This window comes from Trichosurus vulpecula, chromosome 7, assembly GCF_011100635.1.
Source record: "Trichosurus vulpecula isolate mTriVul1 chromosome 7, mTriVul1.pri, whole genome shotgun sequence".
In the NCBI taxonomy this organism is placed as follows: domain Eukaryota; kingdom Metazoa; phylum Chordata; class Mammalia; order Diprotodontia; family Phalangeridae; genus Trichosurus; species Trichosurus vulpecula.
The window spans coordinates 37,365,358-37,388,000 of record NC_050579.1 but is presented as its reverse complement, the minus strand read 5'-3'; the positions used below and the strand labels follow the sequence as shown (position 1 = coordinate 37,388,000).

Below are 22,643 nucleotides of genomic sequence, written 5' to 3'. Positions count from 1 at the left end.
GCATATAGTGAACAAAGGAGCCAGCCTTGAAATCCGGAAGACCTGTGTTCAAAACCTGCATTGGACACATCCTGGCTGTGTGACTCTGGGCAAGTCAATTCATCTTTAAGTCTCTAAGCAGTTCTTGTAAAACTCTCAGCTGCAGAGCTGGTGCCAATTAACATTGATCCAGCACTTAGCTGTATGACTCTGGCTAAGTCATTTCAACTGTTTGCCTCGGTTTCCTCACCTATAAAATGAGATTGAAAATACCTCCTACAATTTCTGTGAGGATCAGACGAGATAATATTCATAAAGCACTTATATGCCTGTCACAAAGTAGGCACTTAAATGTTTATTGATTGATCGATTACATAGGGGATTTCCTCACCCAAAGTTACCTACACCAGGTGATGAGGGCACAGTCTCTGGGAACCCCTTGAACCCTTGAACTCTCCTTGAGTCTTCCCACTTGACCTGGCCTTGGCCTGAGGCTATAACCATTAAGCCCAAATGCCTACCTTGCCCAGTCCTCTATTGTCCAGCTGTTTCCCACCCTTAATCCTGTTTCCCATCCTTAATCCTGATCAAAATATCTATACCCTAGCTCTGTTACCCTAGCCCTTTATGGTCTGTCATTTCCATATAGCCTTCAGCTATTTTCCCCCACCCTGGAGTCTGACCTCATCCCAGTCCCTTCAAGCTCCTCCTTAGACTCCTCCTCAAGTCCCTCCCTAGACCCCTCCTCTGGTCACCCCAGACCACCCCTCAATCCCTCCCACAACCTTTGTGTATATAATCTCCATCTTGCCTCCATGAAGGTGGTCAGATCCAATCTATCTCAGATTGATCTGGCCCTCTTTCCTTACAGGCGTCGCAAGGGGTGGGATCTCTCGGGGCAGGCTTATTTGGCTAACTCTTAATAAACTTTGTCTTTTCCCTTGGCTGAGGAAGCTTGAGTCGAATTCTTTCGGCAGGACCCGGCGTGTCGGTACTTTGGGGTGTCGAGCACCTCTCACCCCAAACCCTCATCACAGGGACATCATAAAGAATCATCCTCACACTGTCTCAGTCCTTCCCCTTATTTATTCCTCATTAGGACTCGTCATTTCACTTTCATTCACTTCTTCTCATCTGATCAAAATTAGAATAGGATCCATTCTTTTGGTTCTGGTTTTGTTTTGTTTTCACTTTACCTTGTTTCACAAGGATCTCTCCAAATTTCTCTGAACTCCTCAAGCTTTAGGGATGGGTCCAGATCTGCGATTTCATCTAGATGGGGAATTCCCAGGGGAGAAAATCCCTTCACTTATGCAGATTGATGGCTAGTTGTAGAGAATGCCTAAATTGCTAAGAGGTCTTGCTCAGGGGTGGAGAACCTGCTGCCTCAAGGTCACATGTGGCTTTCTAGGTCCTCAAGTGCAGCCTTTTGACTGCATCCAAGTTTAACTTTATTAAGGGGTTTTATTTTGTGAAGTTTGGATTCAGTCCAAGCGCCACACTTGAGGGCCACACATGGCCTCGAGGCCACAGGTTCCCCTCCCCTGGTCTTGCTCATGGTTAATATGCATCAGAGGCAGCACTTGAACCCTGGTCCTCCTGACTATCTCACTTGGCCATCTTAGCACCTCCCTTGGGTTCAATTATCTCTAATAGACGACTCTCAGATCTATGTAATTAGCATCAGTCCCCAGTGAATATCACCAGCTGACTTTCGGACCTCTTGAAATGGATATCCCATATGCATCTCCAATGCAACATGTCCAATACAGGACTGATCTTTTCTCCCAAACTCTCCCACCTCCCCACTATTGCCTACTCCTACCATCCTTCCAGTCCTTAAGGCTCACCTCTTTAATGACATCATCTGCTCCTCTCTCACACCCCACATAACCAGTCTCATCACTTTACATTCATAGCACCTCTCCAGGACCTCCCCTTCTCCTCAGTCACACAGCCACCACCCTCTCACAGGCCCTCATCTCTTCTTGCCTAGACTATTGCCTTAACCTCCTAATTGTCCTTGCTTCAAGGCTTTCCCCAAGTCAGTCCATCCCTCACTCCCCTGCTGAAGTGATTTTCCCAGCCCATCACCATCACTCAACACCCCACCTACCTTCCCGGGTCATGAAACTCTGCTGTTAGTTCCCTTTTACTGCCAGAATTAAATATTTGGGTCCAGTATCTGGGCCTTTATCCTTCCTACCCTTCCAGTCTTCTTACACTTTATTCCCTTCCATGTAATCTATGATCTGGCGACATGAACCTTCTTGCTCTTCCTTTCACACGTATTTCATCTCTTATCTCTGTGCACAATAAATACAAGCCTGTAAAAAGAACAAAACAGAATTAACTTGGGCATCACTGTTGGAGCTTTGCCTCAGCACAGGAAGTTCACCAGTGCCAGTGGTACTGTCCTGGACTCTGCTTCTTCCCCTGCCTCCCCAGACTCCTAGGAGCTTCATCCACCCCTGTTGGAGACGTTGATGGGCTCCCACTAAGCTATGCTTACTCCCCCATTTAGCACGAAAGAAACATTCTGGTGTCCTTTTCCCAGTGTATACCCTCCCTCTGCCCACTAGCAACGAAACAGCAGTGCCAGGAACCCTATGGTTAACCACCATCTACCTTGCCCCGGTGCAACGATTGCTCCTTATGGTTCTGCTGACCTTTGAGGTTATGTCTCAAGTCCGTCTCTATTTGGAGGTAGGTTTAAGAGAACCAGGTGGCACGGTAGATATAGTCAGAGGTGAGAAACTGGTAGCCTTGAGGTCACATCTGGCCTTCTAGGTCCTTGGATGAGGCCTTCTGACTGAGTCCAAGTTTTACAGAACAAATCCTTTTATTGAGGGGATTTGTTTTGTGAAGTTTGGATTCAGTCAACGGGTTGCACTTGAGAACCTAGAAAGCCACATGGTGCCTTAAGGCCAAAGGTTCCCTCCCCCGCCCATAGACTGTTAGCCTTGGAGCCAGGAAGACCCTGAGTTCAAATCCTTCCTCAGACACCTGTTAACTATGTGATGTTAGGTAAGCTTTTCGGGCTACTCAAGGGGGAGGAAGCTCTGACAGGTTCCAGAAAACAGATCAGCCACAGCAACTCCAGATGGTGACTTCTTGAATTATAGCAGGGTTGCAATCTCTATTAGTGAAGGAACGGACTAGGCACTCTGGCAAAGTTACAGATGCTTTAAGTGTCAACGTAAGTACAAAACTAGTTAAGTCCTTCCTATGACCCCTAAAATTAAGGGTTTTACCCCCCCCTCTCTAAAAATCAGATCTTCCTGATCTCAAGTTAGAAAGTAAGGAAGTAGGGGCAGCTAGGTGGTGTGGCAAATAGATCACTGGCTCTGGAGTCAGGAGGACCTGAGTTCAAATTTGGCCTCAGACACGTGACACAATAGCCGTGGGACCTTGGGCAAGTCACTTAACCCCGATTGCCCTGCCTTCCCACCTCCCCCCTGCCAAAAAGTGAGGAAAGTGATGTAGGGTGATGCTGAATAATAACAATACATATATATATATAAAATAACAATCCTCACAGTGCCCTGTGAAGTAGGTGCTGTTCTAGAACAGAAAACTGGAGCTCTGAGCAGTGAACTGATTTATCAGGCATCACACAGTCAGTGTACGAATGCACCATCTTTCCTGACTCTGGGTCTCACACATTATCCACTGCACCACTGGACTAGCTGTGTGGCCCTGGCAAGTCCTTACGGAATTCTTTCAGGGAATAGAGAGAGAAAAATTCCTTAATAAGTCATTGTCTGCAAACCTGACATTTCATGAAGACAATATACCTTCTGTTGTTGCTTAGTCGTGTGGGACTCTTCATGAAGCTGCACAAATGATTGGAATTTAGAGGGGCAGATTGGAGTTCTTAATCCGAGGTCCATGAACTTTTTGTTTTATTTTTGTACATGTGGCTCCTTTGCCCATTTTTATGATCTCTTTGGGATACAGCCCTAAAAGTGGTATTGCTGGGTCAAAGGGCATGCACAGTTTCATAGCCCTTTGGGCATAGTTCCAAACTGCTCTCCAGAATGGTTGGATCAGCTTACAACCCCATCAACAATGCATTAGTGTTCCAATTTTCCCACATATTCTCCAACAATTATCATTTTCCTGTTTTGTCATGTTAGCCAATCTGATAGGTGTGATGGGGTACCTCAAAGTTGTTTTAATTTGCGTTTCTCTTATCAATAGTAACTTAGAGCATTTTTTTTGGTATGACTATAGATAGCTTTAATTTCTTCATATGAAAACCACCTGTTTGTATCGTTTGACCATTTATCAACTGGGGAATGTCTTGTATTCCTATACATTCAACACAGTTCTCTATATATATTAGAAATCAGTATCAGAGATACTGGCTGTAAAAATTGTTTCTCAGTTTTCTGCTTCCCTTCTGATCTTGGTTTCGTCGGCTTTGTTTGTGCAAAAACTTCTTAATTTTATGTAATCGAAAGTATCCATTTTGCATTTCATAATGTTCTCTATCTCTTGTTTGGTCATAAATTTTTCCACTCTCCATAAATCTGACAGGTAAACTATTCCTTGCTCTCCTAATTTGCTTATAGTATCACCCTTTATACCTAAATCACTTTGACTTCATCTTGGCATACAGTGTAAGGTGTTGGTCTAGGCCTGGTTTCTGCCATACTATTTTCCAGTTTCGCCAGCAGTTTTTGTCAAATAGTGAGCTCTTATCCCAGAAGCTAGAGTCTTCGGGTTTATCAAACAGTAGATTACGATAGTCATCGACTACTGTGTCTTGTGTGCTTAACCTATTCCCCTGATCCACCACTCTATTTCTTAGCCAAGTAGTTTTGATGATTGCTGCTTTATAATACAATTTTAGATCTGGTACAGCTAGGCCACCTTTCCTTCATTTCTTTTCATTAATACCCTTAATATTTTCATTAATATCCTTGATATTCTGGACCTTTGGTTCTTCCAAATGAATTTTGTCATTTTTTTCTAGCTCTACGAAGTAATAGTTTGGTAGTTTGGCAGCCGTGAACCTTTAAAAACATGTACTTTGATAACTATTTCAACGTAACTGGTTTCCTTCGGCATGCTATGCATTTTATTGTGTATTTCACAGCAAGATTCTCAGGAAGGGGTCCCTAGGCTTCATCAGGCTGTCCAAGGGGTCCAGGACACAAGAAAGGTGAAGAACCCTTGGTTCAACCTACTTGGCAAGGCTGTTATGAGGACCAAATGAAACAGCGTCTAGAAAGTACTTTGCAGACTTTATAGCGGATGTTTGATTCAATTTAACATTAGTTAAGCCTACGGGGCAGGCACAGGGGGAGGCGCTACAGAGACAAAATATAAAGGTGGAAAAACAGTTCTTGCCCTCCAGGAGCTTACAGTCTAATGGGAGATCACATTCAAACGACTATGCACAAACAAGATTAACAGGGGATAAATAGGAGACCACTAACAGAGGGAAGGCACTGGAATTAGAAGGCGTCCTTTGCTTTACTGGGTATTCGCTTCATTATTAACAACATTAGTATCATCAGCCCTCATTAACCCTAGTCCCTCACTGGGCTCCTGCCAGCCCAAGTCTCGGGCCTCCTGCGCATGGGCCGGAGGATGGGGTGGGGGGAGCGGAGCCGGCGGGTCACGTTCGGCCCGTCCTTCCCACCCTCCCTTCCCTTTCTCGAATCCTCCCTCCCTCCCCCGGGAGGCGTGGTCTGTGCAGATGACGTCACCAATACCCGCCCCCTCCCAGCGCTACATCCTGGCTCGGCCGCCATTTTGTCTCCAGTGTCTCGTTTGCCGTCGGCCGAGTCGGAAACCTCCTCTGGTCGCTCGGGTGCTAGCGGGGACTGGAAGCCTTTTGTCTGTGCCGGGCTCCCCCTCCGCGTCCCAGGCGCTCCGGACCTGCCCCGGAGCCGTCAGCCAGAGCCGCAGCGCCGCTTCCCCGTCCCCTCTCCCTCCTTCCCTCCCTCCCTTCGTTGCACTTCTCCCTCCCCGGGACCCCGGAGGGACCCGCGCCCCGTCACGCCCTCCGCGCCCCGCGCGCTCCCGGCCGTGTGAGTGAGTGTGCCCGCGCCCCCCGGACTCAGGCGGTGTCCCATAGATGGCCAGCTTTCCCCCGAGGGTCAACGAGAAAGAGATCGGTGAGGAGCCCGGGCTGGAGGGGGGGCGCCCCGGACCCTTCCCCACCGTGGAAACTTGGAGGGTGGGGTCTGCTTTTGTCCTTGCGCCTCCAGCGCATGCAGCAGGTGCTTAATAAATGCCACCAGGGCCCTCGGACGGGTTCTCGGGCCGTCTGCGCCCGCATCCCCTGGCGCGCAATAAAACGCTTGCTACATTGTAACGCTACGGTGGCGGATGCTTGCACGGGCTCGGGGCTTCCGCGGAGCCGTCGCCGCCTTCGGTGATGCTCGTATCGGCTGCGTTGGGTTAGAACACCCTTGGACAAGTTTGGGGCATCTCTCGTAGCCCCTGCGCGCCTGCTGCATTGTAGGCATTCCCTGGGCGCACCGGGAGGGTGGGGGTGGGGAGAGGGAGATGGACTCCCACCTAGTCTTTTTCAGAGCCTGCTTTTCCATCCTCAGGTCTGAAACCCTTACTCTGCTCCAGTTTAAGGAAGGGAATGTGTGTTCTTCGTTGCGGCTTTGATTTCTTTCTTTTTAACATTCATTTTTAAACATTTTGGGCTCCACATTCTTGCTCCCTCCTGCCTCTCCCCACCAAGCATTGAGAAGACAAGCAGTGTGATAGATTGATTTGTAACTCGGAAGGAAAGGGGAGCTGGCCGAGAGTCGAGTGGGAGGGGAGGTGCTGGGTGAGGAATCCAGGGGACCCAAGCTTTTTAGGAAGTAGCTGAAATTGGCCCCAGCCCAGATGAAGTGGCGTTTAGGAAGATGGCCTGGAATGATGAGGTCTGTGGAGGATGGAGGGGGTGATGCAGCCATTCACGGAGAAGACTCTCCCGCTGGAATTGCTGCTTCTAACACGTAGGGCGTGGGAAGGGTGGGGTGGCCGGGACTGCAGGGGCAGGAGGAGGAAGGCTGTTCACAAGGAATTAGTGAATTCCTTGTAAGAAAACTGCTCGTCTGATTGAGAAGCCAACGTTCCAGGAGGAATAGGGGGTTGAGTTGTGAGACTGACGCACTGCCATTCCCATTTGTCACTCCAGTTTCTTTTGCATTTTGGTTGCGTATTTGAACGGATTTCTGTATTTTAGCAATCTGAAATATCTGAAAACTGGCCAAAGGTGGAGCTCGGGAATGAGAATGCTGCCCCTAAGATGGGCCGTGGTGGAGGAAGAAGGACGTTTGAACCGGATACGGAGTGGGGAAACCAAAGTACTTGATTATTTCATTGGTTCTTGAAGGTCTAATTTATTTAATTTATGCAAGACGCTATTGCAGGGACTGGAAGGCTGCATCTCCGGAGGAGTAGGAAGCAACGAAAAAAATCCTTTACTCAGTGTGTGGAGAAATTAGCATCTAGAAACAGCTTTCGGCATAGCTTCCTCCTGGGCTTTGTTCTCTTAGAAATAAATTAAATAGCAAACTAGGAAAGGGCTTCCCTGTTAATATTGTAAATACTTAATTGTTTTTATTGATTTATTTTTGTTTAAATACTTAAATTAAAATTGTAGATCATTTTAAAATCAACAATTCATGTCTACAGTTTTAAAAAATTTTAACCTTTTTAATCTAAAGTTTTGAGTTCCAAATTCTTTCCTTCCCCTCTCTCCTCCCTGAGATAGTAAGAAGTCAGATATGTTATACATGTGCAATCATGTAAAACATTTCCATATTAATCATTTTGCACATGAAGATGAATAAAAGGAAAAAATGAAAGAAAGTGAAAAATAGCTTGCTTCAGTCAATTTTCAGTCAGTATCAGTTGTTTCTCTGGAGGCAGATGTTATACCTCATCAGTAGCCTTTGGGGATTATCTTGGATCTTTGTATTGCTGAGTGTAGCTAAGTCATCACAATTCTTCATGGAACACTGTTGCTGTTACTGTGTACAACGTTCTCCTGGTCCTGTTCACTTCACTTTGCATCAGTTCACATAAGTCTTTCCGGGTTTTTCTGGAACCGTCCTGCTTGTCATTTCTTATAGCACAATGATATTCTGTTATAATTCCATTACAACTACAGCTCTTTTAGCCACTTCCTCAATTGATGGGCATTCCTTTGATTTCCAATTCTTAGCCACCACAAAAGGTTGCTATAAAGTTTTGTACAAATAGGTCCTTTCCCCATTTTCATGATCTCTTTGGGATACAGATCTTGTAGTAGTGTATTGCTGGATCAAAGTGTTTTACAGTTTTATAGCCCTTTGGGCATAGTTCCAAATTGCTCTCCAGAATGGTTGGATCAGTTGACAACTCCACCAGCAATGTATTAGTGTCTGAGATTTCCTACATCTAACATTTTCCTTTAGTTGTCATTTTAGCCACTCTGGTGTGAGATGGTATCTCAGAGTTGTTTTAGTTTGCCTTTTTCTGATCGATAATGATTTAGAGCATTTTTTTTTTATTTCTTGTTCATATCTTTTGACCATTTTAGATATGTAGTGCTTTCATCTCAATAGTGTTTGAGCAAGCTGTTTTTCGATACCTAAATTCTACACAGAATTATAGAATCTAGAGAGCTTAAGAGGCTTTCTGTCTCAGGCCTTACACCTCTCTATGGTGTGAAGTTCCCACACACTTATTTCATACTTAAAATAGATGAAAAATTGAGTATGTGTTTTTAAGGTAAATTTGTTGAACACCTACTGTGTGCAGTTATAAAAATGCAGGGACCAAAGCAGGACTCAAAAAGAGCCAATTAATACCAAAGATTATTTTGCTGCCCTTGGGTTCAGAACAAGGCTTGCAGATAGCTTATTAAATACCCATTGTCTCTTCTCTTTTAGTGTCTTGATTTTTTATGAAACCTGTGTCTGACCCTGCAGGATAAGTCACTTTGAATTCTATAATGACTTCCTTGGATTCTGTGGAATTCCTTCAAGGAGTAAAATAACAATCTAAAGTTTTGTAATGAGCTAGCCTTGGCCTCCCTACTGTCTTTATTGGGACAATTTCCTTTTTGTAAGGACGTACAGGTTTGGGAATTGGAGATTTTGTTAACCAGTCCAGGGATAGCAATGAGAAAGGAGACACGAATGAACGAACATGCTCGACTTTTTTCTCAGGATCTTTGTCAGTAACTTGTAGAAGTTATGTTTGGACAAAAGGCCAGGTGTTTGTATCTCATTGTCATTTACCAATAAAAATCGTTTCACTCTTACTTTTGTGAGGAAGGGTGATCAATGCCTGTCATGACATATGCTGGGTTTCTTAAGAATAATAGGGCAGGAGAGAGGTGAGGTCTTGGGCTCCTGCCCTCAGCTCTGGTTGGGGGGGGGCAGGGAGGTATGGCTCAGTGTCAGGATAGGAGACTAGGGAGGAATCAGAAGGCGCTAAATCAAAGTTCTTTGTCAAGAGACATTCGTGCTTTACTGATGTGTAAAGTTGCTATTATTTAATCATGATTCCTCAAAAGAAAGAGGGACTAAAAATGAATAATTAACAGTGAGGTATTTGATATTTGTTCAAACCAGCAAACAGCTTTAATCCATTTTTGGTTTTCTAAAGCACTTTATTGATGAACCTTGAGCCATTTTTTTGGTAGATTATCTGGAATTAATTTGGAACAGATCTTGCCTTTGTATAGTACTGTGTGGTTACACTTTTACGCTCATTTGTTGTTATATCCTCGTACAACTCTGAAGCAGCCAGGGCCAGACTTATCCATAACCCCGTTTTGCAGAGGAGGCCTGGAGAAGGAGAAGTGACTTGCCCGAGTCTGCTCAAGTCTGTGGCAGGGCCAGGACTTTAACCCAGATCTCCTGACTCCAAGGCCAGGGCTCCTTATTTTGTAAGTCTCATTTGTTACTCAGGTAAGGTGCCGAGGACCCCGCTCCTGGAATGTAAGTCATGGCACAGCCACAGAGCAGAGTCGGCTGATGGGCGTCTGATAGGAGTGAGGGAGCTGGTTTATTTCACTGTATTAACCATGTGGCCAGATTGGGCTTTGTTATTAAAGATAAATGACAAAAAGAGTTATTTTCATGACCGAGGTTAAAGCAGAAAAATCAAGATGGAGAGCCTCCTGACTTTATAGAAAATAGGATATTTATCACGAAGTTGAGTTCTTATGTGTACTTATAAAAGGATGACTGAGTTCCATTGTTGTCACATGGGTTTGTGATTTTAAAAGTTTTGTGTCGTGTGTGATTTTAGCGCAATCTGAAAACCCTATTGACACGTTTTATTCCTTTGTTTGAGAGGCAGTTTTTTTCTCTGATTTCAAAACTTTAAAGATTACAGGCCAATCCGTTGTTGGTTGGAGGTTGAGTGAGGATGCCAGGGGAGAGAGCAGCCATGCTCGCCTTGCACAGGCAGGATGTCCTTGTCTCCCAGGAGATTACATTCATTGAAAAAATCGTTAAATTTTGACTAGCTGAAATACTTAAAATTGTTAAAAGTCACTTCCCCTGAATAGTAAACAGTTTGTCTTTTTCTGTTTTTAGATTAATTTAAAGCAGTTAAAGCCAGCTGATCTTGGATCTTTGATTTGGACTAGAGTCATATGATATGTTTGCCGGAATAGTTTTCCAGTCTTAAAAATTTGTACTTGGGAGGATTTTCAGGGCATTGGCTCTGCAGGGGAGTGGGTGGTTTGGGTGGTAAGGCTTTGTTTGGGAGTATTCATACCCTCATGGGTCTGTTGGCTTGGTCTAAAAACCAAGGTATCCTTATATCAAAGATAAATCAGGCCATTGGCTGTATTCTTTTCTTCTCTTTAGTGAGATCCCGTACCATAGGAGAACTTCTGGCCCCAGCAGCTCCTTTTGACAAGAAATGTGGCCATGAAAACTGGACGGTTGCCTTTGCTCCCGATGGTTCTTACTTTGCTTGGTCTCAAGGACATCGTACAGTGAAGCTGGTTCCCTGGTCCCAGTGCCTCAAGAACTTGTAAGATACTATCATTTCAGACTTAATTATAGTATCCCAGAATTTCTCTCCTTATGGCAGGAATGTAAATGGAGTCATGAAGATCTGGTACTGCAAGGTTCGAGCAGGGCTACAGGGTGTGATAGAATCTTAAACTGGTGAATAATAAGGGCGATTACTAGCTATTTTTTCAAGCGTGTTTGGTCTCAAATTACTAAACATTTTTTCCATTATTAATTGGTCACTTGAGGTGCAGATTGTCTTGTAAAACAAGTACTTCTGAGTATGAGGACCCGGTATAAGATTGTCACATGTTTGACTCTGAATCTCCTCGGCTGGTGAACCAGTCAGCTCCCAAGGGCTTAATTTCCCCTCTCCATATTGATGACTCAAAAGATCACTGTATCCCCTGAATTTCCACATCAGCAGATGTCTGTTTGACATTTCCAGTGACATCCCAGAGACATCTCAAACTCCGCCTGACCAGAGCAGTTCATCATCTTTCCCTCAAAATCCCCTGCCCATCTTCCAAACTTTCTTCCAACTGTTCAAGGCATGTCATTCTGCCAGTCTCCCCAGGTCTGCTTTCCCAGTGTCATCCTGCACTCCTCACATGTGGTTCCATCTCTCACCTCCAGTGCCTTCTCAGCTCACCCTGCCCCCACCTGGTTCAGACTCAGCTCACTTCTCACTGAGACTTACTGCAGCCTCCTCAGTGTTTCCTTAAGTGCAGATCTGACCTTGGCTCTCCTCTAGGATCAACTGTAAACCTGTCTTAGAGAGAGCCATTTACCCTGGGGCCCCTACCTCCCTTTGCAGCTTCATGTATATCCCTCCCCACCTGCCCTCTGAGGGCCTGTTGGACTGGCCTCCTTTCTGTTCCTCACACAGGACTCTTGCTCCTCAGTGCTCAAGGTATATTCCCTCCTCATCTGCCTCCTGGGACCCCTTTCTTCCTTAATGCTGCTGTTTGAGCATCCCTGTCTGCAGAAAGCCTTCCTGGGGTCTCCCAAACTCCCTCATGTGGTTCACTGCATGTTTGTGCTCTATATTCTTCATATATTCTTATAAGGTCCTTGAGAGTAAAGATTGTTTTGTTCTTTGCATCCCCAGCACCTAGTACAATGCAAGCATGCACTACAGAGTTTATTTTTTCCTTGATTTTCTTTGAGGTTATAGAGCCTTAAGGTAGGGCAGCTAGGTGGCACCATAGTGCATAGAGACAGGACCTGGAATCAGGAAGACTTATCCCTGAGTTTAAATCTGGCTCAGACACTGTCTGACCTTGGACAAGTGACTTAAATCTGCCTCAGTTTCTTTATCTGTAAAATGAGCCAGAGAAGGAAATGGCAAACCACTCTGGTATCTTTACCAAGAAAACCCCAAATGGACTCACAGAGAGTTAAACGCAACTGAAAAAGAAACAACAAAAAGATCCTAGAGTTGTAATTCTAAACCTTAATTCTTATTCTGTACTTTTTTCTACATCCTGATTGAGAAAGGATAGGGAAATGGGACTGAGTGTCTGCTATCACGGGATGTATATATTTTAAGGGTGGAGTTGAGGGGGGTGGGTAGGGATTTGTCTCTGTTGAAAAGTAGCTAATAATTGACTTGGCACCCTTTTTGGAGTTATTTATCTCTTTCCTTAAAGTAGAATCACAAAATGGCGTGTGGAAGGGCAACATTCTGGTTAATTGAAGACTGGAGCCCAGTTAATCATAGTTCTGCTTCACTTTATGGTCTTAAATCTTGGACAGTGGGAAGATTGTAAACTGTTTATTGTTGAATGTGCATTAGCTCTTTATGTCCCCTGGAGACTTTGTTTAATGCCTTGAATTTTAGTGGCCTAGATAGAAATAATTTTTGTTCCTTTCTTTCTCTCTTTTTTTTGTAAGCCTCTTGCATGGCACCAAGAATATCACTAATTCAAGTAATTCAAGACTTTTGAGACAAAACAGTGGTGGTGTCTCAAAGAAGAAGCCTTGTGAGCACGTCATAGACTGTGGGGACATCGTGTGGAGCCTCGCCTTTGGATCCTCAGTCCCTGAAAAACAGAGTCGCTGTGTGAATATAGAATGGCACCGATTCAAATTTGGTCAGGACCAGCTCCTTCTGGCCACTGGCTTGAGCAATGGACGCATCAAAATATGGGATGTCTACACAGGTATATGTTCTTCCCTTAGAAACCTCATCGTATCAATTCACGTTTTATGATACGTGCATAGGCTTTAAATGGATGGAAGTATGGTTAAAATCAGCTGTCCTCTGAGCACGTGTCTGATTGATTTGATTTCTGTGGGTCAGAAAGAATTAGATTCACAAGGTGCTTCCTATAATTGTGCTGTTGGAAGCCTGTTTTTGCCAAACTTACTCAAGATTTTTAGTGCTTCTCCATTTATACTTTAGTACAACTTTACCCCATTTGTTTTGTTGCTCTTTAAATAAATGTCATTGGAAGGATGAAGAGAGGACATTTGGGGGGAGCTTCCTAACTAGTAATTTAGTTTTCTGTTTCAAACAACCAGGTTGCTAGTGATTGGATAACATTGAAGTTTTCAAGGCAAACCTCCTGGTTTCATCAATTATTAACCTTTGGAAGTTTTGGTGATAATTTAGCTGAAGTTTTAACCTACTTGGTTGAGAAGTGAAATTATTTATTCAGTTATTTAAAATATAAGCAGTTGTAATTGGGGAAAGTAATTCTGAAGTTTTCCTTTAAAGGAGAACAAAAGAAAGATAACATGGTGGTGGGTATGTCTTTGGGTCTTTGAAAGTCAAATCAAATGACATATATGTTTTACTGGAAAATAATACCTCTGTCAGATAGTAGACATCATTACTGTGACTTATATGGAAACATTTGTGTCCATTTTAGATTGGGAGTTTTGTTGGGCATGGGCGAAGGTTGGAGGTGGTAACAGGCCTGTGATTTCATTGGTAGAAGGAACTCCTGGGGTCGAGGGGGTCAGACTCTTGGACTCTGAAGGGCAGGGGCCTTCTAGGAAAATGACAGTCTTTGTTGTTGCCTGTGCCCAAGAGGACGGAGTTGCTTAGTCTGTGTTGGGATGACTTGAAATCAGATCTCCTTGGCACCATGGCTAGCTTTTGATCTGTTCTGCTGTATTTACTCTTTTCCTTTGAAATATGTGGGGTTAACATGTTTTTGAATAGTTGGACATTTATATTAGCAGGCTTTCTAGTGTATAGAACTGGGCCTCAAATTTCAAAAATTAGGCCCTCAGATGCTTTGGAAATAGTTTAATACTGAGTTTGTCTTTAGCTACACAGATTGAATCAGTGTGACACACACTATGCTTTGTTTTGTTTTTTCAAAAATTCTTCCTTGTTTTATCAGTTTTATCTTGTTTTTTCCTGGAAGGAGAAATGGTGTGGGGCCTGACTGGTTTATAAATAAGGTCTCTTTCTTCAGAAAAAGCAAACACAAAACACAGCCCACTTAATACACTGGTAGATTATGAGGGCAGTGAGGAATATTACTATTCACTCAGAGAAATTAAAATGATAATAAAATATTTATCCTCGCACTTTTAACCCCCAAGAGGCTTTCCTCTTTTGAGAAAATAGTATGAATGTGATTCGAAAAATAAACTAAAATATTAATCACATTTTTTTGTGTTTTCATTTATTTTTAGGAAAACTCCTCCTTAACCTAATGGATCATACAGAAGTGGTCAGAGATTTAACTTTTGCTCCAGACGGAAGCCTGATTCTAGTGTCAGCTTCAAGAGACAAAACTCTGCGAGTGTGGGACTTGAAGGATGACGGTGAGTGAGCGAGCGAGCGAGCACCTTCCTCTCTGAGATTGAGGAAAACAGTATCTCTTTGTTAGAGTGACGTGGAGTATCAACTATACAGTTGTTCTCTTCAGTAACACAGCATATGATCCACTTGACTTAGAAAATGTTGCATGTAATCCAATACTTTTCTTTGTTTAGTTCTTGAAGTTTTCTGTAAGGACCAACAGAAGGGAGCCAGCTAGGTAGACATCTGATTATGATTTAGTTTGGGAGCTGGGGCCCGGCCCACAGAACCTGGATCCATTTCAGGTTTTGGTCTGAACTGAGCACCATCAGTTTAGTTTAATAAGAATGTAAGTGAACCCTCAAGGAACCAATAGGTACAGCTGAACAAAATCTAGAAGATACCTGAATAAACAGCAGTTTGCATCTGGTTATTTAGGATGTGGGTTTTAAGCAGTAGAATAAACCACATTTTGGGGGGGAAGTACTGAATACTGAAAATATTGTAAATGTATAATTTCTGAAAAGTTTAACTGATTTTTAGGTTTTCACTGCTCATCTACAGTATTTGAGGTAGTCAGTCAATAAACGTTTATTAAGTGCTTACTACATTCCCAGCCCTGTGTGCTAAGAGCAGGGGATGCAGAAAGAGACAAAAAGACCCTCCAGGAGCTCCCAGTCAGTCATGCCAATAGATACGTACAAATAAGCACCATGCAGGATCAGTAGGAAGTGCTTAAGACAAGGAAGGCACTGGAATTGAGAGGAGTGGGAAGGGCTTCCTGTGGAAGGTGGGTTATTTGATACTGTAAACTTGGAGGGCTGCCCTTCTTGGGAGTGCTAGAGGTAGGCTTAGGAGGTGCTCCAAGCATGCCAGCGTCTACTCCTACCCAACACCCTTAGCATAGCACAAAGGCTCAGCTGTGCTTCGTGCCTCAGGCCAGAGAGTCACAGCCAAGTGTCTGCAGGCACACAGTTACTGAAAATTCCACTGCTGCTAAGGTGTGAGCCCTTAGAGGGGAGGAAGCAAAAAGCTCAAGTTTAGAGAAGTTGTTTTCGCTCACAGTGGCTGTTTCTTGGCATTGTTAAGTTCGAGAAGCCAAGAGATAAGATGAGCTTCTGGGAGCCCCGTAGTATGAATGATTGATAGGATTCTAGGAACAGTTCTGGAGCAGTCATCCAGACTAACCTTTCTCGCTTTCCTCTGGCTCCCTTTACCCATGTAGGGGGCTCACATAGGATTCTCACAAGTGTCAAATCTTGGGAGGTAGATTTTCATTATTTTCACATTCACATAGCATTGGCTGCTTCCGGGGCCTGGCCAGATAGGCTTAAGGTTGTAGGGTTGAGAGTAAGACCGGATTCCCTTGATGACAGTCTTTTTTACCTCCCATTTCAGCAAAGATCCTGGCCAGTGACAAATGAAGTCTTTAAAACTGAGGATCTGCCCTTAACTAGATATCGGGAAAGAACAGTCATTTAAACTCAGTTGAGAATAATCCCTTAAACTGGAGGGGGTTGTGTGTAAAGGGAGATGGGTAAGCGCCGGTTAAATCCTTGTGGGCGTCATTGCTGGCTCATTGCTGTTTGAAATGGGTACAGTTGGTAATGCGCTTTTCTCATTCAGGAAACATGATGAAAGTCTTGAGAGGACACCAGAACTGGGTTTACAGCTGTTCCTTCTCCCCAGACTCTTCCATGCTGTGTTCAGTTGGGGCCAGTAAAGCAGTAGGTATCACAGTTCTTGGACATTAACTTATGAATTGATTATCCTAATGTGTGCACAATCACTTGAAATCTTAAGTAACCCATCAAGCCTGTGCTCGGTGTCATGACTATCTTAAATGTTTTAAAAATGAGGAAAAAGTTGCATGAAAGAAATGGAATAAGCCAGTAGAGATGTTACTTGTGAATTGAGAACTCGCACTGATTTTAGCTTCAGCTCTTCTGTAAACTATGTGGGGGTGGAGGGGGAGGCCTAGGGAGTGGGAGTTGGGGAGGGGATCTTTGCATTTAGATGTTTATTGTAAAAACTGAGAAAGTGACTTATTTAGGAGAGAGCTAGCTCAAATAAGTCATTACTTTGCTAATGATTTTCTTCTCTGTTCTATTTTTCGTCCAGTGTGCTGTTTTTTTTTTAATGTGAGTCTCAGCTGGTCCTGGACTTAAAAACAAAAAAAGTGGCTTAAAAAAAACTAAAAGTTGTGAATAAAAGTAGGGGGAAGAGTAGATGGCTTCTGACATCTCTCATCTGGCCTGCTTAGCTACTTGGAAGCAGCGTGGGTGAAAGGTTAAAGGTGCGCTTCCGAGAACTGCCTTAGAGAGAGTTCCCTTAGGAACTCCCCCCAGCCAGCCCTCAGCTGGGGCAGAATCAAGGGAGCCTGAGTTAGCTTCAGGGATGGAGGAGAAGGAGGTCAAGGAAAGGCCAGGGAGTGGGCTAAGCAGCACCGGGCACTTGGAGTTGGCTGGGCTGGGAGGCTGGTGGAAATGCACTGGATAGCCAAGACTGTTAAAAATGGGAGTTACCAATGTTGCAAGTTTCCAGCAGAATATTCAGTTTAGTCTTTTAAAAATCGTAGAGAAGAGATCAGATGTTGACATTGCTGTTTTAGGCTGTGTGTTTTCCATAAGCTTCTTGCTTTCCCTGTCACAGGTGGTGGCAGCAATATTGGTGTGATTGAGGTTAAGCTGGCACCACTCGCACACAGGCGCACAATGGTGCCAGCTGGGCAGAGTGGCATCTCTGGCTACCGGGCTGGGGGCGACCTTTACCATAGGACGGTGAAGTAACCTTGCATTCGGCTGCAAGGGGTACTGTACGTACGCAGGTGCTGGTCGGCGTCCACTTTCTGCTTCTCTTTCTTTCTTTTTTTTCTTTATTTTTATTTTCCCCACAGTGAAACCCACTGACCTCCTCCAAGTAAATTGGTATTCCAGTCTTATGGAACTTGGGGGTCTGAATAGTGAAACCAATTTAACAGAATTGGCTTTCAGATGGTTTCTCTGTACTATTTTTGGATTTGTATAAGGTGCTAGAGCTACCTTAGTCTTTGGTTCAGTTTAAAATTTGTGCTTGTTTTCCTTTGTTTGCAATACCAGTATTAATATCAAATCTGTGCAGAAAATGTGAGCTAGCTTAAAAAGAGGGCCCAACTCCAAGAGGAACTCATTAATATAAGCCTTGAGAGTTGAAGGCTTTTCCTATAACATTCAGCTGAAAATGGAGTCTAAGATGATATTTAAAGCTCTCCTGCACAGACTGAAAGCTGCAGTTTATAATCCAAAATTCCATGTACCCTTTGCATTGAACCAGTAGTAAATTTCATTGATTAATAGCTAAAGTTTAAAAGAGTAAGATGGGTGAATCTCATGTCAAAGAAATGTTGTGATTTTATTATTTTCCTAAAATAGAGGCACTTTATTTAAATGTGTAACATGGTTAAACATCCTTATTGTTTGCCCAAGAAAATTCTCTTTGCTTGCAGTATCTGTTTCTCTTCCTAGGCTCACGTTGGTGACCCAAGCCTATTGTAAACAAGTGATTATCTCAAAGGGAGATGCCAAAGGAGTAACAATTTGTTAACCTTACATTTTCTGTCTGTATATTTTTTTTTAAATTTTGGTAGTTTCTGGAAAAAAAAAGTAAGAAGGGGGAATTGTAGTACTTAACACTATTTCTTGTCAAATTTAGTTAACTAGTTTGTTTTTATACACATATATACATATCTATAAATGGAATTCAATATAACTTGGTGGTTAAATTACATTGCCTTTGTATTTGGGCTTATTTTATAATTAACATTTAACAGACACTTTTGATATAGAATTTGCATGTCTGCTTTGATTAACTTTAAAACTGATTTTAATCTACCTGACTATGACACTGAGCATATTTTTAATTGTAATTTATACTGCTTAATTTAATATAATTCTAAATAAATTTAGCAGTTCTAGATAAGATGTGTGATTTTTGTCATCTGTGTATCCGAAGGAAGCTATAATATTTGTTTTTTTATTTCAGGTTTTCCTTTGGAACATGGATAAATACACCATGATACGGAAGCTAGAAGGACATCACAATGATGTTGTAGCTTGTGAGTTCTCTCCCGATGGGGCATTACTGGCTACTGCATCTCATGATACTCGAGTGTATGTCTGGGATCCGCACATTGGATCAATTCTGATGGAATTTGGGTAGGTAGGGCAGGAATTGCCTTGTTCCTTCTTCTGTCTCTGGCCAGTCTGTTTAACTTTGAGAAGCACCGTGCTTGGCACAAAATAGCCGCTTAATAAATGCTGGTTGACTCATTCTGAAACTGATTGGAATTACTAGTGTCTTTAGGGAACAGATACAGAAATAGAATCTGATATGAAAGCAGGTCATTTGCTGGGCCATTGGGTCAGTTGTCCAGCTCTTACTGTTTGCCCATCACCCAAGTCTCCCTCTGGGCATGGTTCTGTTTGCAGATAAGGATATTTTGGTGGCATTGGCACCTTATTGGGGAGGAATTGTTGGAGTGAAAGTCAGGGCCTCCTAGTGTTGAAACTAGTTAGACAAAAGGGGTATCCAGGTGGTGAAAGTTTATTGTTGGTCTTCCCTGGACAGGCCTCTCACCCATCTTATTTCAGCAGCAAATGTGCAGTTCCACTTCATGTGAGTAGGAGGTTACTGCTCTTGAGTGACTTGTCCCTTCAAGGCATGTATTTGTCTGCAGGCACCTGTTTCCCCCTCCAACGCCCATATTTGCTGGAGGATCAAATGATGGCTGGGTGCGAGCTTTGTCTTTCAGTCATGATGGACTGCACATTGCCAGTCTTGCTGATGACAAGTAAGTGTGAACTGGGATTGTGTTTGCTTTGATGTCCTTTTGTTGTTCCCCATAGGTATTTCAAGCACATTCTTTTAAAAAGCCTTCCTTCACTGGGCTGCAGTAGGACCTGTCCCATTTATTTGCTCTGACTAATACTGTTTGGTTTCCTGGGAAATGAGCACCATTGTTTTACTGAAAATGCCCACCCAGTTAAAGCCTGACTAGCAAGGCTTTGTACTCAATTGCACTGTGTTTATAATAGAGTGGACTGTTTGGTTTCTGTCTTTGTGTTTACAGTACCTTGCTTACTGCTGAGCACATGGAGCAGGTGCTCAGGAAATTTGTTGAAGCAGAAGCAAAGGGCTGGCCCCCTTAGGTGGGATGGAGACTGGGGTGGGACCTCAGCCTGGAGCCTTCATGGCCCTTTAGATCTGTGTTTCCTGTCTTGGAGCCCAGTAATGCTTCTTTGGGTCATTTTAATGTTGCTGTGACCTGAAACCAGTCTGTTCCCAAGCCCCTCACTCTGCCTGTCCTGTTTGTCCCAGGATGGTGAGGTTCTGGAGGATCAATGAGGACTGCCCTGTCCAGGTGGCAACTTTGAGCAATGGTCTGTGCTGTGCCTTCTCCACTGATGGCAGCGTTTTAGCTGCAGGGTAAGTAGCGCCTGTGGCTCCTTTGGGGGTCCTCCTCCCTTCTAAGGTAAAGTGGGTTCTTGTTTAAAACCAGCTTGGTTCATTTGTCAATGAGTCTCCCATCAATCCTGGATCCCCTGTTGGTCTGGAGGCCGCCCACCTATCTGGCTGACCGCTTCCTATGACTTGTCTCCTCTCTAGAACCAGTGACGGCAGCGTGTATTTTTGGCCCACTCCAAAGCAAGTTCCCAGTCTCCAGCATCTGTGCCGCATGTCGATTCGTAGAGTGATGCCTACCCATGAAGTCCAGAAGCTGCCCGTCCCTCCCAAACTGCTGGAGTTTCTTTGCTACCAGATGTAGCAAGTTTGTGGAACTGACCGAATCTCCTTTTCACACACCTCAACCTGTACAGACTTCAAGCGTCTGTTGTGACAGGCTTAGAAGACTTATTTAAATTTGATAAATTCTTGTACTTCATTTTCAGATGGAGCTTTTAACAATGTTATTTATGGACTATATTCAAACTGTTTCCGAAGATAGCAAACTAAAAGGGTTTTTTAGCTCTAACTGTGAAAACATGTACATACTTAGACATAAACTGCTAGATGTCATGTGTATTTTTTTTCCCTTTTCTGAATTTTGTCATGTATATATTGCTTTAGTAGTGCTCACCATATGTATCTGTGCTGTAAAATGGAAGGAATTTTTATTCTGGGACACTTGAGTTAGATGGTCAATATTGACTTAAGGAAGGTAAATTGTCCCATACAAATGTGTATTGGTTTTGGGGGGGGTCAGACTTCTGACCTGCCAGTTTTTGTGGAGGGAAAGAATTTTGTTTTCCTTAGGAATGGCATCTAAAGGTGAAATTTGAATGTGATGTATTAATATAGAACAGAGCCAAGGAATATATAAATAGTAAACAGGTAATTTTCTTGTCTAAATGCAACTGCAGGCCTTAATTTTGGAGAGCAAGTTGTTATTTTTAACCCCCACTGTGTAAAGTATTTTAATTAGGTTGAAAAATCCATCTACTGTATTACTGCTTAGTGCTTTTTCTGTAGTAATGGGATGTTTCTTTTTTTAAGATTCTGGTTTTTGTTTCTAACTGCCATATTATTTCTTCAGGGGGTGATATTGGTGAATTGCCAAAGAGAAGCAATGTGTTTGCTTTTGCCTTCTGTTATTTATCTGTACCTGCAGATATTCAAAATGTATGCATTACATAAAATGCTTGATTATATATTTTTGTTGACTATTTTTATTAAAGCCTTGTACAAAATACCTATTTTTGTGTGCTTGTTTCTTTGAGTTGTGGAAGTTTAAGTCCTCTCTGATTTCTTTATAACACTGACCCTCACAGCTCTATGGGACAAAACTCATTGATAACTTGAAATTCCTCAGAATGGAACACGTGAAGGATTCGTGTACCATGGGGCAGGCAACCTGTTTACGTTTGATTCTTCTGGTATTGAGTATTAATTGGAATTACCATGTTGAGAGAAGAATGTTAATAAAACATGTTGCCGTGTTGAGAAAAGCACAGCAGAGCTTTAAGAGGAAGTACAATTAATATGCTGTGCAAAAGAGGAAGGGTATGATCTTTGGGGGAATTAATAGGCTAACAGCCTGCCTAGGTGGTTATTCATGAGAAATGGGTAACACAGTGCACTTTTTGAGTAAATAAAGGGAGTTCCCTGGAGAATTTTCAGCCTCGACTTAACTGACACTTAGAGTTGTGTTAACGAAACCAGGGGGTCTTCAGACAATGGGTGTGGTTTTGAGAAACTTAATAAATGGTTCATCAAAACTGCTCATTGTTTTAAATGGCTTCTATCATCTGATGCAGAGTATCAGTATTTTTTTAAAGCCAGGTAGATAAGCCTATCTGAGAAGTATAAACCAATCATTTATGTACATTCATTCAGTCTCAGACTTAAGGTCGATCAGTGGAGTTGCCGTAATTGCCAGTGAACATTACTACGTATTTGCATAGGCTTCACGTGATTGAAAGAACTAGAGTTTGTATTAGTTACACTTTATGACCAGTCACTTCAAATTGAATGCCTTCGTTATTACCTCAGAGATGAAGAATTTTTCTCACTGATTCCCCTTTTGGCCCAAAGTTCAGTCAATTCACTATGCCATGTGAGCTCTGACATTCCCACCCAGTCCGTACCCCGCCTCCCCAAGAAAAATCTCTGGATGTTATTGACTCCACGAAATGACTGAAATGTGCACATATCTAGATAGTAAAGTTTTTTAAAATAGTGAATATGTAGATAGTGAAGTTTTTAAAAATGGCAGGGTGGAGCCAAGATGGTGGCTGGAAAGCAGGGACTTGCTTAAGCTCTCCCCTAAATGCCTCCAAACACCTGTAAAAAATGGCTCTGAACAAATTCTAGAGCTGCGGAACCCATGAAATACCAGAGGAAAACAGATCTCTAGCCCAGGAGAGCGTGGATGGTCGCTGGGA

At 43.1% G+C, this 22,643-nt stretch overlaps 1 protein-coding gene across 1 annotated transcript; it reads left to right on the top strand.

Moving 5' to 3' along the window:
• Positions 1-5,758: 5,758 nt before the first annotated feature.
• On the top strand, positions 5,759-21,451 carry WSB1 (WD repeat and SOCS box containing 1). The gene is made up of 9 exons (XM_036766885.1): positions 5,759-6,110; positions 10,812-10,980; positions 12,858-13,126; positions 14,616-14,747; positions 16,351-16,451; positions 18,745-18,917; positions 19,439-19,552; positions 20,080-20,187; positions 20,368-21,451. The coding sequence occupies exons 1-9, from the start codon at positions 6,071-6,073 to the stop codon at positions 20,525-20,527; spliced, it is 1,266 nt and encodes a 421-aa protein (XP_036622780.1). The 5' UTR covers positions 5,759-6,070; the 3' UTR covers positions 20,528-21,451.
• Positions 21,452-22,643: the final 1,192 nt, after the last annotated feature.